The sequence below is a fragment of the Clytia hemisphaerica genome, unplaced genomic scaffold (genome assembly GCF_902728285.1).
Source record: "Clytia hemisphaerica strain Z4C2 unplaced genomic scaffold, Clytia hemisphaerica genome assembly, whole genome shotgun sequence".
NCBI classification, from domain to species: domain Eukaryota; kingdom Metazoa; phylum Cnidaria; class Hydrozoa; order Leptothecata; family Clytiidae; genus Clytia; species Clytia hemisphaerica.
Genome location: NW_027104538.1, coordinates 15,441 through 33,923, shown reverse-complemented (window position 1 = coordinate 33,923; position 18,483 = coordinate 15,441). Strand labels below are relative to the sequence as shown.

The window sequence follows — 18,483 nt, the reverse complement described above, 5'->3', positions numbered from 1 at the left end:
CTTCTTCTCATGCTTGACATGTTGACACTTTCATGTCTAACACAAGAGTGTCACAAAAAGAGAAATCAGCTCAATTTATAGTGTGTCAGAAAAAAGGAGAGAAACTAATTAAATGGTAATTAAAAAATATAAACGTTTTTCCTATAAGCATAACACTATGTTAAGAACATCATTTTATAAGAAAAAATGTGCTTATAAATAAAATAAAGTGTTTTGTGTGATTTTTCATAGATTTTCTATAAGAACTAACTAGGAACAAGTGAAATTTTCTATAAATTAAATTCTAACAAAATAAATTATTTTCTCTTTTTCAAACCAGAAATAGGAGTTAATTTTATCATTAACTCAGTTCATTTTACACTCCCCCCAAAGGGAAAATCATTTATCTCAAATTTAAATCAATATCTTTAGCCACTTTGCCAAGCCCAGTCATTACATCCGAATCGTCTGCTCGATGGATAATGATTAAGCCACGCACGGCCCGATGTGTCGTCCGAAATACGTTTTCGTTTGGGTTTTGATACCTGATTGTTGCTTTCCTCGGCATACCGTCAGTTGAGTAGTCAAGTTCAACAACTTGACCATACGTGTAAGTTTTGCAGATTACAGAATCTACCTTTTGAAAGATGATGATGTCACCAACGTTGATTGAATCGCTTTTAAACCATTTCGTTTGGTGCATGAGTTTAGGGACATGGACCATAAGCCATGCTTCAAACCATGCTTCGTATATCTTCTCATTTTCCTTCATGACTTTTGAAGGATTTTGAGTTGTGATCATGATGCCATCAGGGTTGCGATCGTTATTCCGTCCAAGCAGCAATCGGTTTGGCGTAATCAAATCCATCACTTCAAAGTCTCCGGTGATATTACCGACTGCCAATGGAAGGTTGTTGATTGTGTTTGCAATTTTTGCTGATAGGGTCTCCCATTGCATAAGTGATAATCTTTCATTGTGGGCGTTCTTTTGGATGGAGATGTCCACTTCTTTGATTTTGCGTTCCACCTTTCCATGCATATTGTGGCCTTGTACAGGGCACAATTCAAAGTCAACGTTTCTTTTCTCCTTCAGTTGGAATTTGATGTCACGGAAGTTCAGTTTCATGTCTTTACATCCTTTGACTAGTTGAGTACCCTCGTCACAAAGAAGTTTGGCAGGGAACCCATGGTCGCAAGCAAATCGAGTAAAGGCAAGAATAAACGCTGGTGCTGAATAGTTGTCCATTAGTTTGATTGAGATGGCAGATGTTGAGCAGCAGCATAGAACCAATAACCATACTTTGACTGTTGTACGTTTGTGATGTGGATGATACGCTTGATATGGACCAGACAAGTCAATCTGTGTATGATAGAATGCTGGTGCTATCGTCAGGTTGTAGATGGAGACAGGGCCCATTGCCATGTCAACTGTACGTTTCATGAGGTAACGACATCTCTCACAAGATTCGCGTACTTGCTTCACCAGTTGTCTTCCTTCAATGATGTAGGCTTTCATCATGACAAAGCGATGTGTTGTCTCAATGCCAGAATGTTTTGCTGTGGGGTGATTCCAATGAACATCCATGACGATTGATAATGCAATTGGTGAATTTTTCTCCAAGATGGGAACACAAAACAAAGTTTGACTCAAGTCTTTCATGGCATTTGTGTATTTTCCGACAATCGTCACTTCTTGCTGTGGAAGGATCCGACCAGTGTAGATGAGGATGCCATTCTTTTCCTTTGATATCTTGTGATATTGGGGTGGTTTGAGAAACTTCTTGACTTCCAGAGTACCTTTACGAAAGAAGTACTCCTCTGCATCTGTTTCTTTGTGAGTTTTTGATTTCCATATCTTCATGCAGATGAACTTCAGGACAATGTTGAGGACACGGATCACTCTTTGAAAGCTGTGTCTGTTTGGGTCGATGATGTATTTGGAAGATTGGTATCTCTTCTTGAGTTCGGATAACCACTCAGATGTTGTTACGTGAACATCAAACTGGTTGATGGATAGTTCTTTCTTGGCTTCGACTATCTCCTGATTGTCCAATTTTATCTCATTTGCACGTTTTGCTGGAAATTCAGAGATAGGTAGTTGCATCCAAGGTTGACCGTTTATCCATTGCGAGTGTTGATCAACGTCACTGATTGTTGCACCCTTTCTGGTGCCAACATCAGCAATCATCTGTTTCGATCCAACATGGAGCCACTTGTGCGTGAAACGATGAATCTCAATGACTCTGCTTCTAACCCATTGTTTCAACATCTTTTGCTCGTTTGAAATCCAATGAAGAGATATCTGGCTATCTGTGAACTTTAAGGATGATTTGAAGAAGGATCGGAATGAGCGGCGAACAATCTCTCCTGTGTGAGCATTGATTAGTGATGCAAGTAGTTCTGCACGTGGAAGAGTCAGATCCTTTGGAACCATCCTTGATTTGGCAAAAACCAATTGAGAAGAGTATGATCCATCTTTACGAAGAAAACGACCATAGATGCAGATGCACATTGTTGTCTTGCTAGCATCACCAAAGTCCAAGGTCTCCACATCGAGTGAAACAGCATCAGCAGGTACAACAAGTCGTTGGAATCTTAACTGGTCGATTTTTGTGATTGTGTCAAAATGAGACAGCCAGATTGGTCTTAGCTCATCTGGTATTGGGTCATCCCAGTCAAGCTGTCTGTCGCACAAGTCTCGTAGATCGATCTTCATGGCGGCCACCAATGGTGCGATTTTACCAAGAATGTCGAAAACTTCGGCAACTTTAGATGAGCAATGTCGTCGAGTTAGCACGTTAGGGATTACATTCGAAGTCTGTGTATTCTTCTTGCCTCTGCGTTTCGGCGCAAAGTTCAAATCTTGAATTGACAATGATAACTCGTCAGTTTTGGAGAACCACTTCATTCCTCCGACACCAACAGAAACACCGTCTTCTGTTAGATGTGATGGTGGATCTTCTCCAGATATGGTGATGCCTTTCAGATTGAAAGCACCTTTTGATGTCACAATTTGTAACTCATCAGCTCGTTTGTGAGCTGCTTCAATGGTGTGATCGCCAGTGATACAATCGTCCACATAAACGTCATGTTGGATGATTTCATTGACTTCTGGATATTCCTCTTTGTTCATCTCAGCAATGCGTCTGAGGGCGAATTCTGATTGATTCCCACTTGATTTGATCCCATAAATCAAAGTCTTGATGACTTTTTCCTTTGGAATCTTGATTGGATCTAATTCTTCCTGCCAAAGGTAACGTTGAAGTGTCCAATGGTCTTGATGCAATTTGACTGTGTTGTACATCTTGCTTACATCACTGTGTATTCCTACTGGACGAATTTGAAATCTGATCATGATCTCTTGAAGCTTGTTGAGGTTGTTACTTCCCTTTGCCAGAATGTCGTTCAGACTCAGTCCTGATGCTGTTGCTTGGGAAGCGTCAAAGACGATGCGGCATGGAGTGCTGATAGAAGAAGGCTTCCAAACGGCTCGCCAAGGTATGAAATTTTGTATGCTACTTGATTGCAGCATTTCCTGTTGGGATGATGGGAGATCTTGAACGTAACCAACGTATCCCAGTGAATGTAGTTTTTTCTCAGATGCAAGTATGTCGAGCTTGTCCTGTTTGTTCTCAGGTTTTCCAAGTTTCCTGAGCTGTTGATTGTAGACTTTCATGGCAATGTCCTTGTTTGGAGCCAGTCTTGATGGATCTTTGATGAGCGGAAGCATGGCAGTTACAGTTTGAGTGTTGGAATCGATTGTAATCGATGAATTGATGAGTTCTTGCTCAGCTTCCTCTTTGATGCTTATCATCTCAATACGTTCTGATTCTTTACATGATTTGCAATTCCTACACTTCATACAACGATAAGTGATTGTGCCTGATGATTCAACTTCGTCAAAGCGTTTGAGTTTGTTGGTGAAGGATAATCTCTTGATGTCTGGATTTGTCTGGATACCCCATCTGTAGAGTTTGAGTTGATCAGTGAAGAAATTGAAAGTTTTTTCCTCAGTGAAGTATGTTTGATGAATTGCAGTGAAGATTTCATGTGGTCCTCCGATCACACCTCTTCCACCGTCAAAGTTGTTGAATACAGATTCGTAAATTCCCAGACCAGATGGTAGTTGGAAGATAAGCTTAGGATGATAGCGAATGAATTTCATACCCACCATCAGGTGTACATCCCCACCAACTGTGGCTGCTGGCTTTGGAAGCATTGATGTAGATCCACTTGCGGTGTATGTCCGCTGGATATCTTTCATGACGTCTGTCAGTGGATATTGTGGGAATGTTTCTGTGATGGATTCCATACAGATTCCTGAGACGAGGGCTTCTTCTCCATTGAACATTGGTAGTCGAACACTGTATTCACCATGTGTCGTCATTGTTGATGTGCAGCCAACTCCTCCAATGCGTTTTGGTTGTGCTGAGAGTTGAGTTGCGTTGCCACCAAGAAGTGGGATTGCTGACTTCTTGACGATAAAGTCAGAACATCCATTGTCGAAGAATAGTGTCAAACGATTGTTGTTGATGTTGATTGATTGAAGAAGATAGATTCCTCTCTCATCCTTGTCTTCTGGAGTTGACTTCGTTGGGAAGGCTGAATAGTAGATGCTGATGTCCTTGGCAAATGTTGGAAGGTTGGCGTTCTTCATGTACCTGTCTTTGAAGCGTTGAAGGACTTCTTGATTTGCTGGTAGGCTTTTGTGTTCCTCACAGACAAGAACATGCTTGCGGATGGGATACTTCGCATGGGATTCATGTGGGCAGATGAACGTATTTTGACATTTCCCATCTCGATGTCGTCCAGTTGAACTGCTGGCACCAGGAAACAAGCATTGATGACAAAATCCCTTCTTTCGGAGGAAGGAATATCGGTTTGCAGGTGTCATCTCAGCAAATTGCTTGCAGGTGAAGTATTGAATGAGTTGCATCTTGTTAGGTCCAATGGTTGCCACGTGATCATTGCTGCCAATGGAACTGTCGCATACAGAACATGTTGGATCTTGAGGTGGGCCATTCTGATAGGTGTTGCCTAATGATGAACCTTTGTTGCCACGGTTACCTTTTTGATCTTGAGTTGGCTGTCGTTTCTTCTCAGGTGCTGAGCTGTAGATAAGAACTTTCTGCTGTTCAAGCTGCAATTCCTTTTCGAGGAATTGGATGAATCGTAACCAGGTGGTCTTTGGTGAAAGCGTGTCGTTGGAGATTGAAGTCAGCCATCTTGTCAATCTAGTGGAGCCAATGGTACGATAGATTTGATTCAGACCATCACCGTAGAAAAGATGTTCTTCGATTTGGTGCTGTTCAGCTAGTGAAATCAATTCCTTTAGTGTATTGATAAGGTTGTTCAGAGTGTCGATTAGATGTTCTGAGTCTTGTCTTCGACCAAGAGATTCATTTTCGATGATCGTTTTCAGCTTCTTTGTAAGTAACAATTTGGTGTCTCCGTAGGCAGACTTCGGCCGGGCCCAGATGACGTTGATGTCTTCGAGGGTCTTGACAAGGGATAAAGCACCTCCTTTTAGCAGATTGTTCTTTAGCAGATCAGGTAGCATATGATGTGGAGTTGTTCGTTTGTATATCTTCTCGAAGGCTGTCTGAAATGTGTAGATGTCCATTGAACTTTCATACCCCGAGAATTTGTCCAGTTTGATGTTGAGCTTGGATTCATCAAATGTCCGTTGTTTGTAGACGTCTCTGGAAATGATTTCCTTGTCAAGGTCTCCTTGATATTTGGTCTCAGATTCGCAAAGCTTTTTCTGGGCTATGCCGATTTTATCAAGTTCAGTGAGAAGCGTTGGATCAGTGATATCTTGTTGAAGTAAACGTTCATACCTCTCTGAAATAGTGATGACAGTGTTGTTGATAGATGTTGATGCCTCCTTGAGTTGAATGAGATTTGCGTCACTCAAATCCTTGAAGTCAGATATCAGGGATGGCTTGATGTTGTCAATCGTTTGCTTGATTGACCCAATGCTCAGCTTGGCGCGTTTTGCTTTGGCATCATCGGATATCTTTGTTGAATCCTGTTCATTTTGATTGAGTTGTCGTTTGTACGCGTGGGAAGTAGTCACAAACATCTTGATTGAATCGAGGGTTGTTTTGATGAATGATAAGAGTTTGGTTTCCTCTGGAGTGGGCTCTTCAGATGTCATATTGTTGATAACATCCAAACGATGCTGACGCAATAAAGCACGTATCTCTTCCAATCTTTGAAGAATATTGTTCAGTTCTGTTAGCGGACAGCCAACTACTTCTACTTCATCAACAATGTCGCCTACTTCTTCTGACATGAGGATAACTTTGTTCATGACAGATGCCATTGTGAATAAGCGATTTGACGTTTCCGCTCTGATAGAGTCGATTGAAGAAATCAATTGTTCAAGTGATGAAGAATGAGTGTCGAGTGATTGTAAAGTAGTTTCAAGCGTAAGTTTATTTACCTCAATTGATTTGATAATGGGTCGTAGAGTGATGTCGTCAAAGTTTAAGTCAGACGGCAATTTATTTGAGTCAGTATATTGTTGATGAGATGAATCAAATACAGATTGTTGATGTGGGGGTTGATCGACTACGGATCGGAGTTGTGAAGATTGATCAGCTACGGATCGAAGCTGTGAAGATTGATCGGCTACGGATCGGAGTTGGAAGATTGATCGGCTACGGATCAGTCTTGTGAAGGTTGATCGGCTACGGATCTGTGTTGTGGAGATTGATCGGCTACGGATCGGTCTTGTGAAGGTTGATCGGCTACGGATCGGTTTTGTGAAGGTTGATCAGCTAGGGATCGTTGGTGTTTGGGAGGAACCTTCTTCCCAGTAGTACCATAAACTGCAAAGTCGTATGGTTCGATGTGTCGGCGTGGTCTACCAGACATACAGGTTGCACTTTGTTTGAATGTTGCGGTGTCAGACTACACACAAGTAGGGGATGTTTGTAACTTTGCAAAATGATTAGATCAGCATGTCAGCTATCTTTCTTTCATTCATGTGATTACAAGAGGTTCAAACTGTAAATAGAAATTAAGACAAACATAAGTAACTAGAAACAAATAAATAAAAAAGAACTAAATTCTAAGACTAGAATGTGAAAAATGACTAAGTCCAGAACATGACAAATGGCTAAGTCCAGATCCTGTAAGAAAGGCATCTGGGAAGATGTATAGCTATCAAGATATCAAAATATATTGTAAAGAAAACTAGGAAAAACTTAACCTAACTTAACCTAAGTCCAGGTGTTGTGCCTCAACACTGGACTGATGAGCTGATGAGGCAAACAAAACAAAATGTGGCCATGCAAACAGAAAGCAAAAGGAGTGGCTGAAAAAACTTACCAAATTGGCCACATGTGTGAGCTGGTGAAAAGTAAAGCCACAAACCAACATATAGACAAGTCAGTCAATGTAATAGAAAGTGGTGCAAGTGTAAGTGTAAATTCTAAGTCTCAAAATTTGTTTCTTCTTCTCATGCTTGACATGTTGACACTTTCATGTCTAACACAAGAGTGTCACAAAAAGAGAAATCAGCTCAATTTATAGTGTGTCAGAAAAAAGGAGAGAAACTAATTAAATGGTAATTAAAAAATATAAACGTTTTTCCTATAAGCATAACACTATGTTAAGAACATCATTTTATAAGAAAAAATGTGCTTATAAATAAAATAAAGTGTTTTGTGTGATTTTTCATAGATTTTCTATAAGAACTAACTAGGAACAAGTGAAATTTTCTATAAATTAAATTCTAACAAAATAAATTATTTTCTCTTTTTCAAACCAGAAATAGGAGTTAATTTTATCATTAACTCAGTTCATTTTACAATACCCAATACTCACCAAAAACATAGCGGAAATTATCATGAACAAATGCCCTACTCTGAAGCAACACAAAACCTCTCAATTCGAATTCACCTCAGATGCAACTACCATTCACGCAGAGCTACTTATCAGAGACACAATCTCACACTACAACACAAAAAACTCTCCTGTATACTTATGTAGCATGGATGCTGAGAAGGCCTTTGATTGTTGCAACTGGCACCTTCTCTTCAAAAAAACTCAAAAACAAAAATCTTTTACCTGAAACTGTTTTGAAATTTCTGATAAAACTCTACGCTAACGATGAAGCTGCCACCAGATACAAAAACCAAACCCCTTTCACTTATCACAAGGCGTCCGCCAAGGATCACTCCTCTCACCGTACCTATACAATATCTACACAGAAGACTTAATTGACACGATTCAGGAACTCAACATTGGCACATATCTGCCTGGAAATTTAAACACATCAATCATTGTATTTGCTGATGACATAATCCTACTAAGCTCCACTCTAAACCACCTCCAAACGATGGTAGACAAATGTATAAACTTTGGATATCAAAATGGACTTAAATTTAATGCATCAAAAACTCAATATCTAATCTCTGGCAACTCAACAATCCAACATCCCAAATTGACTCTCAATCATCAACCGATCTCTACTAAATTACAACTGAAACACCTCAGCTACAATTGGCAAACATTCAGATACAAACTTTCCTTAAACATCATCAAAACTCACGTATCTCTGAACTCTGGGCAACCACAGCATCTCTCACGTCTTGTGGAATCAGAAAGAAGCACCCAGCAACAATTGCGACAATATTTCGAACAATTGTCATTTCAAAAGTACTTTATGGTTTAGAACTTACAGATCTCTCTAAATCTTTCATCGACAACATAAACAGGCAATGTCGATCAGCGCTAAAACAACAACTCAACCTGTCTAAACACTGTAGTAAAGATCTAAACAAATACTTTAACCTGAACTCGATTTCGAATGATATTATCAACCGTCAAATTAACATGATACAACAACTAATGAAGAACCCACCAACATCAAAATATCTCTTGACACTACTTAACAGCACCTACGAAATACGTTCAACATCAATACTACAGTCTATCTTCAATACATGCACACAGAACGGCATTGATATCTACAGCATCATAATCAACAATAATAAACACAAAAAAATGAAAACTTCTGGAAAGTTTAAAACAAAATGAACTACACTACTTACTTTCAAACTGACATCTACATGACAATCGGATCCTACTAAAACAAATTATAGAATCACATATACCTAGAAATTTATGAAAGGTGATTGAAAAATGATCCTTCCTTTTCTTGTGAGACTTAACCCAACTTCTTAACCACACATACGTCGTCACTATAATCTATAATTTTTCCATTTTTAAATCGATCTCTAGAACTTTGCTCTTCTCTGTACTTTATTTACATTTTTGGGGATTCCCATTATCTAGCCTCGACAAATCATCAATTTCCATTATGTAGGTAGACGTTTTCCGCAAAGGACCCTAGACCCAGCCGTTAGGCGCGGACGGGACGAGGGGTCAGTCACGGAAACGTGAACTTACAATAATGATACCCGCCCTCCCCAACATATCCTTTTCCGCCCACATTGTTCCGTGTTTGTTAAACCAAAATAGATGTTCCTCCTGCATTACTTTTTACTTTTTTTAACCCTTAGAAGCCAGAATACGTATATATACGTTTTGAAAAGGCCATTTTACCGATACACAGTCTTTTGGTCATAACTCCTGACCACTTGAGATTCAGAGAAAAAAAATCTGCTATTTTTTGTAGCTGAGAGAAAGAGCTTTCCAACGATACCAAAGTTGATACCTGAATCGTTTGTCCTGGTCGAGAAATTGCCTTTGAAAGATATAATTTCCAGAAAAAAATGATGAAATTTTTGGCCTTTTTCAAAAAAGAGAGCGGCTTCTAAGGGTTAAGACAAAAGGAAAGATAAAATTACGAAAGATTTATTTTATTTTCTGCTTTACAAAAGATTTTTAAAATGTACATACTTTTAACCTTCCTAGATAGATATATATACCGTACATCCTGTGCCCAAGTTCAGGAGTTGCCATAAAGCCATTATGGTAATAACCGGGAGGGCACATTGCTATACATTGTATATATATATTATATATACCACTTTTTGGTGATGAAAGAGACTATAAAAAAAAAATAAAAATACTCATGGAGTTCCAACAATACATCCCACTCTGGAAACGTTTTATTGATGATGTATTTTTTCTTTTCATTGGGTCAGATGAAGACTTAACCGTCTCAAACAATTCATGAACATAATCCATGACACAATAAAATATTCCAAAGAAAGAATCAACTTCCTAGACCTCTCAATTTCTATCCCTAACCATTAGTTCCACACCTCTATGTACAAAAAAACCACGAACCGCTCTCAATTCCTTCACTTTCAATCAAATCACCCCCTACATGTCAAAGAAGGAATTATATACTCACAAGGACTACGATACAACCTCATAATCAGTGATGACCGTAATCTAACAAAATAACTGAATTTCCTTACCAAAGTTTTTCTGGCTTGTGGATGCCCACTATCCCTCATTAACCGCAACATTGCAAAGGCCCTGTCAATACCCCGTCACACTTTGCTCTATGGTGGTAACCGAAATCAAGGACCTCGAGCACCCCTTCTCCCTCTCATTCTATACAGAAACAAAGATGAGTACATCAGATCTACCATTAATGAATATTGGTCCATCATAGAAGAGGATGAGGAATTGTCAAATGCCATCCTACGGCCGACCACAGTATACAAAAATAACAGCACCATCGGAACCTTACTCACATCCACAGACACAAAAAACTAGCATTTATATCACAAAACACCCTCATCAAGCAAGAACTTTTAAACATTTGGAGATACTTGTTCGATTTCTTAATTATAACTCCATTTCAAAACGTTATATACTAGCTTTGTATCATCACAATTTTTAACAGTTTTCAATCATTTTATCATTTTACCCAACTTATACTGGATTTTAGTATCAACCCACAACTTATGACTATAATTCCAAAGAAGCTACAATGATTTCAGATCAATTTTGTCAACTTCATTGTGGATCTCCTTTTTCGTATACTTATTCTTCCCATTCTTTTTCCTAATTTCTTATTTTCCCAATTTCTAACTCAAGATTCAACATATTTGTTTTTCCAATGTGCTCACTGACTGGCACCACTTCCTCTCTTTTTTTCACATTGGAGAGATAATTGCTTTCTGATTACACCGTCGTAGCCCTGTCACCTGTCGTCGTAGCCCTGTCACCTGTCGTCGTAGCCCTGTCTGAAAAAGCTAATTAAAATTCAGAAAACGCGTGTCAAACTAAAAAATCAAAAACATTCAAACTGAGCGAGAAATCATTTTCACCAACTTAATGCGACAAGGACAAAAGTTGAAAACCAACAAAACAAAACAGCGACAAACCTTAAAACCAACAACAATGACAAAATAAAAACAAAGAACCAAAAAGTAACAACCCACAAATAAACAATCTTACGATAGACAAACAATAAATATAAATCTATAAATTTAGCGGAGAGAAAACCGGTAAGTGAATTTAAAGAAAGTTGAGAAATAAATGGAAAGCGGATAGATGAAGACCAAAGTCTGGCATCAGGTGTGGCACTTGCCCTGCTACTCTAGAGTCACCCGTCATCTAACCAAAGGTTAGGGTTAGAAAGTGTTGCAAGCACAATCTAGAAAATAAAAGATTTAGAAAGAAAGACGCATAATCGAAAGGTTTGAAAAGTTGGCCCAGAGCCCGGTTCGGCGTGCCGTATCCCCTTTATACTCCGTAATAGAAGCTAGACTCTCTCAATCTTTGTTTTCAATTCTTAGGTTTAGTTCAGCTTCCGTGGCTTTTAGCTAGCACTCCCACCTCGGGCCGCAATGACCCGGGTTCGACGCCCAGAGGATGCTATTTTTCTATCTCGAAAATCCCGATGAGCAATTTACTCGAGTATTTCGGGTCGAAAAATTCCAAAAATAGAAACCCGTCTTACCCGGGTAACTAGGGTTCTAGGGTTTACCTGATTTACCCGTCGTTTGCTCACGTCAGCCTCTTTACAGTTCAAACTCGGGTAAATCAGGTTGAATTATCAGTGGTTTTTGCGAAACACACTCGAAATTGTTTTGTTAAAATACCGCAAGAAAAAAGAGGAAGCATCACATTTTACATTACTTTACTTGATATATTTTCAGAATAATCACATAAGAATTCACAAATACAGTTTAACAGCGTAAGAGTAATCTAGCTTCGAAATACACGATTTACAAACATAGTAAGATAGAAAAATAATTTGTTGACTGGCTCTTTTATCAACTTAATGTAACGTCTGTTCCAACTAATTCAGAAAAGGCATTTTCTAGTTTTTGAACATAGAAACGATAGAAAGATGTCATAATAAAAGTAAAAATTCGTCCAAAAGATAATTTTGAGTGGATTAATAAGGCAAGTCTTAGTGATACTGTTAAGTTAGAAATAATTGCAACGAACCTAGCGAACTCAAATCAATCTGTTCAAAATTATCTTTCCAACGCGATATTACTTTAAAATATAATAATACTAATGTTTAAAAATGTGACTTGGAACTGACAAAAGTCAGCGAAAATGAGAATCTCTTATGAAAATTGATTTCCTTAAAGCAGTGTCAAGAAAGGTTAACCTTCAAAATTTTTGATAAAATTAATATAGTATAAAATGAAAGTAAATTGATATAAATTCTAAATTCATTAATTGTGAATAATTTGTCTACTTCAACACATTTCAACATCTAAATAGTTAAACAGACATTCGGTACTTACTTGAATTGCAGTGTAATCTGAGTGAATTGTCAATTTTGAATTCTTTGTGGATTTTAGCTCTTGTTTCGGTTGAACCTGTCAAAAAAGAATGAATATCAAGAAATATTTTTCATTTTATATTGTTCTTTCCTGAGTGAGGGAAGCAGGGTACGCATGTTTTATTAGATTCTCTTTCTTGAGTTACACCTATCCAAAAAACTATCAGTTATTCCCGTTTGAACCTATATAAGTAAAAAAAATTATCTAACTACCTGAATGACACACCACAACCTAATTTCAGACGTTTCTAAAGCATAGTAAGTAAGGAAAATCTAGTTATTATCTGAAAAAGCTAATTAAAATTCAGAAAACGCGTGTCAAACTAAAAATCAAAAACATTCAAACTGAGCGAGAAATCATTTTCACCAACTTAACGCAACAAGGACAAAAGTTGAACCAACAAAACAAAACAGCGACAAACCTAAAACCAACAACAATAACAAAATAAAAACAAAGAACCAAAAAGTAACAACCCACAAATAAATAATCTTACAATAGACAAACAATCAATATAAATCTACAAATTTAGCGGAGAGAAAACCGGTAAGTGAATTTAAAGAAAGTTGAGAAATAAATGGAAAGCGGATAGATGAAGACCAAAGTCTGGCATCAGGTGTGGCCATGAGTAAGCTTGCCCTGCTACTCTAGAGTCACCCGTCATCTAACAAAAGGTTAGAAAGTGTTGCAATCACAATCTAGAAAAGAAAAGATTTAGAAAGAAAGACGCATAATCGAAAAGTTTGAAAAGTTGGCCCAGAGCCCGGTTCGGCGTGCCGTATCCGAGTGGCCGTACGGAAGAAAAAGAAGAAGGAAATGAGGACTTCAAACAAAAAACACACAAATTTATATCAATACGCGTGAACTTCTTTAACCAAATTTTTTACTAATGAGAGTTGCTAATTCACATATCCTGCAAACAAGTGGAGCGCTACCAACCACTAGACTTTCTAATAAGTTCAAACGAGACATTCACAATTTTCAAACTAAAAATGTTAAAATAAAACGACAAATCCGATAAATGTTTTAGATGATGATAATAATTAAATAAAACTAGAGAAGACTTTCTAAGAATAATGTTATATTGCTAGCAAGGGAATGGAATACCTGCTGGCGTCCATATATTTTTTTCAATGTCTTTTGTAAACGAAAGACTTTTCCGCCTTGTTTTAAAGCACGGTCCATTAAAACTCTACCCGCCAAGCTAAAATTTTCCAAAGATGAACTAACCCGTGCTATCCGGATGATTTCAGCACCAAAACAAGAGTAAAACATGGTTGAAGGCAAATTACTAGTGCAAAAAGGAAGACGTACAATCTCAAAGGAAAAACTGTCCCTTTTATCAAAAAGTCTAACATCTAGACGACCGTTGATGTTTCTCAATTCAATGTCTAAAAAAGTAATTCGATCACCAGATCTTTCAAGATTTAATTTTAATTCTGGAGGATAAATTGACTCAAAATTTTCCAAGAAGAGATTGTTATCGTTGATGGTAAGAAGGTCATCTATAAAACGAAATGTGTTGCTAAATCGTCTGGCTTTTTGAAGATTTTCTTTTTTCAAGCTCTTGATCCACTTCGACTCAAAATGATAAAGGAAAAGATTAGCCATAAATGGCGCCCAAAAAAAATGTTTCCTGTCTAAAAAAAATGGAAATGCAGATGTTTCAAAGAATTTTGCTGTTACTCAGCTAAATTCGGAACATTTTTGAAGTCTCGAGCTTGCCTTAAAGTTTTCCGCCTTGTTTTGAGGGTAAAACTCATGACCACGCCCCTAAGAATCAAAATTTAAAGAAATGAAAAAATACCCCAGATATTCACCCAAGGAACAAGTGTGCAAAATCTCAGCTGAATCGGAATATTTTTGAAGTCTCAAGCCTGCCCCAAAGTTTTTAGCCTTGTTTTGAGGCTAAAACTCGTTACCACACCCCTTAGAGTCAACATTTTGAAAATATGAAAAAAAGCTCCCAGGTATTCACCCAAGGAACAAGTGTGCAAAATTTCAGCTAAATCGGACCATTTTTGAAGTCTCCAACCTGCCCCAGAGTTTTTAGCCTCGTCTTGAGGCCAAAACTCATGACCACGCCCCTAAGAATCAAAATTTAAAGAAATGAAAAACTACCCCAGATGTTCACCCAAGGAACAAGTGTGCAAAATTTCAGCTGAATCGGAATATTTTTGAAGTCTCAAGCCTGCCCCAAAATTTTTTAGCCTCGTTTTGAGGCTAAAACTCGTTACCACACCCCTAAGAGTCAACATTTTGAAGATATGAAAAAAAAGCTCCCCAGATAATCACCCAAGGAACTAGTGTGCAAAATTTCATCTGAATCGGAATATTTTTGAAGTCTCAAGCCTGTCCCAAAGTTTTTAGCCTCGTTTTGAGACTAAAACACGTGACCACACCCCTAAGACTCAATATTTTGAAAAAATGAAAAAAATGCTCCCAGATATTCACCCCAAGGAACAAGTGTGCAAAGATTCAGCTAAATCGTTCCATTTTGAAGTCTCCAACCTGCCTCAAAGCTTTTAGCCTTGTTTGAGCTAAAACTCGTGACCGTGCGCCTAAAAATCAAAAATTTGAAAAAAGGAAAAAAGAAAACAAAAAAAACCAGGGCTCCCAAGGAACAAGTGTGCAAAATTTCAGCCGAATCCGACCATTTTTGATGACTCCAGCATGCCCACTGCCCCAAACAAAGTTTAGCGGTGACAGACTGACAGACTGCACTGACATACTGACAGACATTCTCAGATTCTAGCTCAACTGAAGTTGAGAATATTATTTGTTGCCGGTTGGTAAAATTGGTGATTGGTGATTGGTTTAGGTGATTGTAAAAAAAAATTCAAAGGGACTCCTCAATGAAGAATTGTAGATTTCTGAGATGCACTATTTGGGATGGTTGGCCTTCAGAAAAAATATGACAAATCATGCAGCTGTGTACGGACAAAAAAGCAGTCATAGTAGACAAATTTCCACGCTGGATTCCGACTGTTGTTGTTGAAGTAGAAGTGGTAGTACTCTAGTGAGATACACCCCAAACAAACAATCTCAGATTCTAGCTCTACTAAAGGTTAAAAATTTCCAGGAAACAATTTATTGGGATTACTTTTTCGACTTACTTGCAAAGATAAATAATATAACTGAGATATATTTTTGGCACTTAAGTTCAAAGAACACTCTGAGGCTGAGAAAAGAGATTGATCAGAAGAACCATGAATCAAACCAACTTCCCCTGCCCTGTCAAATTTATTAAGAAAATAAAGAATGATAAAAGCATACCTTTTTTTCTTTATCCAGTCATAGTCATTGCCTTTGGAAAATTGAAGGCGATTTTCTTCATCCAGTTGTCAAAGTATATTGTAAAATAAATGTGAATTACGAAGTGACGTGACCTTCCATCTTGAACTATCTCGCAGAAAGAAAAAAAGTGCGCTCTAAATTCTGGATCGTGAAAAAAATATTTTTGCAGACGCGAAGGACCACTCAAAATCGTCCAATAACCCGAGTTCTTCAGGTAAGTGCTCAGTGCGCAGGCGCGCGCTAACCAAAAATAGCAATTTCAGGTAAGGTCGGGTGAACCTGATACACCCGAAATTGAACCCGAGTTGATTTACCAGGGACTCTCTCAATCTTTGTTTTCAATTCTTAGGTTTAGTTCAGCTTCAATGGCTTTTAGCTAGCACTCCCACCTCGGGCCGCAATGACCCGGGTTCGACGCCCAGAGGATGCTATTTTTCTATCTCAAAATTTTAAATTAAAAAAAGAACTCTATATCCCTCCTTCTTTCCTTATCTCTCACCACTCCTTTTACCTCAAGACCTCTCTTCCCACTCCACTTTCTAATTTGCCTCTGTCTAAACTGGTACTATTTCCAACATTGGCTAGTATCTACCTCCGTCAGACCCGTTTGACCCGCCCATTACATTTCCGCCAAACACGCCTCTTTCCCCCGATTGGTTAGAATCTCTGAGCAGGAACCAATCGAAATGTAGTCTCCATGGTTACATCAAGTTGTTTAGAACAGCGCAAAATTTCAAAAAGAGAAAAAAAAGCCTGCACTCAAGACTACTGTCAAGATCACGCAAACTTCACCTTAATGTAAGAATATTTCTATGTTCATTTACCCACCATCTAATGGGGGAATCTTCCCCACTGCTTTCAAAATACATATTTCCTTCAACATCTCTTTTTCTTTTTCTCAATCTTCTCACTCTCCTCTGGAGGCTTCACTCAGGCACATAACAGTATTTGAATCCCTCCACTGATATGCCATGTCATGTTCCACCTCTACGTGGTATAAGTTGAAGAGACATGACGGCTGATCGACTTCATGTCTCTTGGTAGAGAAGATGGGTGGTACTAGAAAAGCAAAGAGTGTTTACTCCTGCCGGCACACCTAACTTTAGGGGAAGTCCTAAATGCTTCCTCTTCTTCTCGCCTAGACAACTGTCTACAACTCTATTCCATTACGGCCATTCAAAAAGCCTAGACAGCCACATGACTTTGTCTCCACTCCAACACAAAAATAGGATCTTCATCTTTTCAAAGTTTGTTCTATGGCCCACAGCCCCATGTTATGATTTATTTAGCATACACGTCTGACATTTCCATCACACCTTGGTTCAAAGCCCATCTTCTTTTCTTCAAAACATTGTTCTGATTACACCTTCTATGCTTCCACCAGTTGTTTTTCAAGACGCTGAAATTGAATGTAAAAGTGACGTGAAGTACCTTGGTGTCATATTCGATGAGAATATTTCCTGGGAAAAACAAGCTAGCAATTTTCGTAGCAAAGTTTATCTTAGTCTAAACAAGATTAGAAGAATATCACATCTAGTTGATGACAGTACTAAAAATCTACTAATAAACGCTCTTGTATTTCCGCATCTCAACTACTGCCTTAATTCATGGAGCAAGGTATCTGCTGCAGTATTACGAAAGTTTGATTCTCTTTCTCGGCAGATAAATCAAGTCCACACAATGAATAAAGATTTTCGTCAGCTTTGTGACTATTCTTCTGCATTGATGACTTTTAAAGCTATTAACAATCTTGCTCCCGAATATATTTGTGAGTGTGTAAATCTCGCTAGAAACATTCACGACCACTACACTAGATTAGCCGCTCAGAATAATTTAGCAGTACGGCAAAACAGAAACAGATTTGAAGCAAAAACCTTCGCAAGCTCTACAATTCCTATCTGGAATAACCTACCCAGGGAATGCCGTGATGCTGAATCGATTGTATCTTTCAAGAGTAGAGCAAGAAAACATTTCTTCACCTAATTCTCCAATAATTTAAAATCCAATTTTCCTGTTCCTTTTTGTTACTGTTCTTGTTCTGTTCGTAGTGGCCCTTCGTGGAAACAATTCTTGAGCTGTCTAAAAGCTCTAGAATTTTTCGGAGCCAGCCACTTAAAACATTCGTTATTATTATTATTATTTACTGTTTTCTTTATATCTGCATTGTATTACAATCACCAACCGGGTTGCACCCAGCAACCTATGGCGGATGAAGGTTTTCTATAAGGAGTGACAAGAGTTCGAATAAATAATGAGTTCTTGAAAGTAAAAAAAAAATCTGTTCTAAAAAGTGTATAAAACTGAATTGTAAAAAACTAATATAAAAATTGTATAAAACTATATAAAACTAAAATCTATAAAAACTGTAGAAAAATAAACTGTAGAAAAATAAACTGTAGAAAACTTGTTAAAAAAAAGATTTTAAAAAACTGTCGGTATAAATAAGCTGTATATAAAAAAATAATTTAAT

The 18,483-nt window shown here is 38.0% G+C and overlaps 1 protein-coding gene across 1 annotated transcript; it reads right to left on the bottom strand.

The window, feature by feature from the left end:
• Positions 1–382: 382 nt before the first annotated feature.
• LOC136822568 (uncharacterized) lies at positions 383–6,307 on the bottom strand. Its single transcript, XM_067078833.1, has one exon. It carries the CDS (start codon positions 6,305–6,307, stop codon positions 383–385), a length of 5,925 nt encoding a protein of 1,974 aa, XP_066934934.1.
• Between the last annotated feature and the right edge of the window lie 12,176 nt (positions 6,308–18,483).

Excerpts from the sequence above, each read along its gene's own strand:
- LOC136822568 (XM_067078833.1), bottom strand. The coding sequence starts at position 6,307 with ATGGCATCTGTCATGAACAAAGTTATCCTCATGTCAGAAGAAGTAGGC.